The sequence below is a fragment of the Lipotes vexillifer genome, unplaced genomic scaffold (assembly GCF_000442215.2).
Source record: "Lipotes vexillifer unplaced genomic scaffold, Lipotes_vexillifer_v1.1 scaffold47, whole genome shotgun sequence".
Taxonomy (NCBI): domain Eukaryota; kingdom Metazoa; phylum Chordata; class Mammalia; order Artiodactyla; family Lipotidae; genus Lipotes; species Lipotes vexillifer.
Genome location: NW_006791298.1, coordinates 1,114,736 through 1,117,742, shown reverse-complemented (window position 1 = coordinate 1,117,742; position 3,007 = coordinate 1,114,736). Strand labels below are relative to the sequence as shown.

At 42.4% G+C, this 3,007-nt stretch overlaps 1 protein-coding gene across 1 annotated transcript in view; it reads right to left on the bottom strand.

The window, feature by feature from the left end:
* Positions 1–595: 595 nt before the first annotated feature.
* NFIA (nuclear factor I A) overlaps positions 596–3,007 on the bottom strand; it is a 393,295-nt gene continuing 390,883 nt past the window's right edge. The window contains exon 10 of the mRNA XM_007464277.1: positions 596–672. Coding sequence (XP_007464339.1) covers positions 596–672 — 77 coding nt within the window. The remainder of the gene's footprint in view (positions 673–3,007) is intronic.

Here is a 3,007-nt window from a genome sequence, read left to right as displayed (position 1 = left end):
TTTTCGGAATTATTCTGCAACGTGAGTGGATTCACTGTCCTTCCGGGCCATGTTATCTAGTTTACTGCTGACTGTTGAACCAAACCAAACTAAAAGAAAAAATAAAAAAGGAACATAACTGCGTTTTCTTTTTCCAATATGTTACAGAAAAACATTGCCCTTTGACTGTCCCGTAAGTTAGATATTGCAGATCTCAGCTACTACAAAAGACTTAGTTCTCCATGTGTCTCCTGACTGCTCAAGGAGGCTCACACCTGTGTGGGTAAATTCATGAAATACTGTGAAACAGCCAGGCTCCGTAAAGAAAGTGTGTCACAACGGGAAGTCAGTGAGCAAGGGTAGACCTTCTCCAGCCACATTGCTTAATGCTCACGCTACCGCGGAAAACACTTCAAATGTTACAAAGCCCAACCATTTCCAGCACCATATGAGAAAATTACAACAGTCCCTAAAGTATTAAAAAAAAAAATCCCAAAAGGTTATGGCCTTTGCTGTTGGACCATAATGCTCGCTGTTTCCATGTACAAGTTGATTTGATTCTCCCCTTCCAGTGACAGTGAAGTTGTAACTGCGCTGGGTTGAGGATGCGTCCATGTTACAGTGTTGAGAAGGGGTCAGGTGGTCTGTCTGGTGGATGGTGGGACGCTGCGACTTTTATCCCAGGTACCAGGACTGGAAGACAAAAGGAAAAGTGCAATTAGAGGCACAATTTGGAAAATAACACATTTTAAAAGTTGCCCTTCCAACGGTGAAATCAAGATCTACGTTAGGGACGAAGAGGGGATTCACTGGGAAAAGTAAAGGAATGACAAACAGTACATCTTGAGACACTGAAAGTGATCTCACTCTTCTGAAATTGAAATTCAATGCCTCTGTTGGGGTTTGCCAATGTTTTGAGTGTAACTTACAAAATAAAGTATTTATGTCCACTTGAAACACATATATGGGTTTTGCAGTCTGGAGAGGGCAGCTACAGGATGGCAGGAAGCTTCATCATCTGGTCTTTGATTGAACCCTCAGCACCTAGCACAGTGTCTGGAATAGAAGCTTCTCAACAAAGAAGAGTTGAATGAGTGGAAAACGGGCGAGGGGAGAGGTTCTGCGTCATGATGAGTGTCTTCTCTGATGAATTTCACGTCTCCTTTTCAATGAGATGTTATTGCCACATTCTTGTAACAGGCACAGATGATCAGCAGTGATATAAGAGTAAATGGAGCTATAGTAGAAAAAGTGCTGTACCAAGAATCCTGGGTGATTTAGGACAAGTCACAGCATCTCTCTTCTACTCAATTTCCTTAGATGTACATGAGGTAGATTTTATGATGTAAAATGCTCCTCTCAAGCTCAATCTTTCTAAGATAATGTTTTCAAAAATGACATAAAATAATCAGGTGGTATCAAGATTTCATCCTATTAGCTACCGTGATGTCCAAAGGAAAAAAAAAACGAGGTCACCTGCATAGCCCTCGTTCATGCTTCCGTTCATTCGACATTTATTTAGACCCTTCCATACACCTGCTGGGCCCAGTTACCTTTTCCTTTCATAAATCCTTAGGTGACTAGCTTTGGGCAATAGTCTGATGATACGTCACTCTATATGCTGGCACTTCTATGTTAGCTAAACAAAGTGACCAATTATGGTCTAATATCAGAGTCAGTTCCACAAGTGAAATAAAGTATATGGCTTTTGACAACTTTTCTTCAGAAATACCCTACCAAATTCACGACATTTATCATTATTCACAGAAAAATCATCAACCTCTAGCAAAAGTGAATGCTTCCGAAATCTCTGAGTTGACAGCATCAGAAAGGGTTACATTTGGGTTGATTCAGTCAGATGAAGGCTCATCCGTGTCCAAGAGATTCAATTAGGTAAAGCAGGGACTCGTTTGATCCCAGGATAAATGGCGAAGTGATAGCTACATGGAGGTTGGGATAAGATTTCCTGGTCACACAAGCTACCTTTGATCTCCAGAGGACTTGAAAAAAACCTAAGCCTAAACCGAAAAACTACTCATCCTGTACTTTTAGATGTTATTCTTTGACCACATGCTTTGAGGAACACAATAAAGCCTCTTGTGTACTGAAAGGAAATCATCCTGGCAAATACACACGGCCTAAATCGAACTGGACAAAAGAAAGAAGAAGGGGGAAGAGAGGCACGGGGAGGCAGACTCCAAACTGTTATTTCTACAGGGCCTCCCCGTTAGCTGACGTGGATCCTAGTTAGAGCCGAGTCCCACTCTAACAAAAGTCTCAAACTTTGGGTGCAGCGAATAATGCTTACAATTTCTGTTCTCACACTTTCTAAGTCACTTGTGAAATTCCAGACTTCTTAAATCTGACACTGTGTCGTAGCTCTCGAAGCAAGCACCTGGGACCCAGTGAGTCAGCAGAGGGAGCAGTTTTCCATTCACAGTTTCTGGACACAACCTTGTTGCACTACAAAAATCTGCAGTGCCTCTACGCTTCTCTAAAAAAGCAAAGCAAAGGGAAAAAAAAGTTTCTTCACACATCTTACTATTCAGTGTGTGCCTTGCCGACAAGGTTACCCCAGAGCAGCTCTGTAATCCTTCACTGAAATAGGCTTTATTGATTGCTCTGGTCTATTGTTCTCTTTTCAAGTCCCCCAAGTTCAAGTTCATCCTGGTGTTACATCATGTCTGGTTGCTAAGAGCAACCAGACAGACCCAGACGTGACTATCATTAGCAAGAAACCCTCCGTTCTCCTCCCACCAACCTTCCAGTGGCTCTGACGTAGCAGGCTCACTGCAAACACATTGAAGTATTTATTCTGCCTAATTTATGACCTACACAGCAAGCAAGACCCCCACTCCAAAAACCAACACTGTTGTATATTTAATTAATCTGTCTTCCTCTGGCACTTGGGAAAGTTAGACAAAGGACTAATTATTGTGTTTCACTCTCCACACTTTTCTTTTGGGGGGTGAATATTTGCATGGGAAAGAAAACTACAGGCCCAGCCTTGGCCACCGCCCCCCCCCGC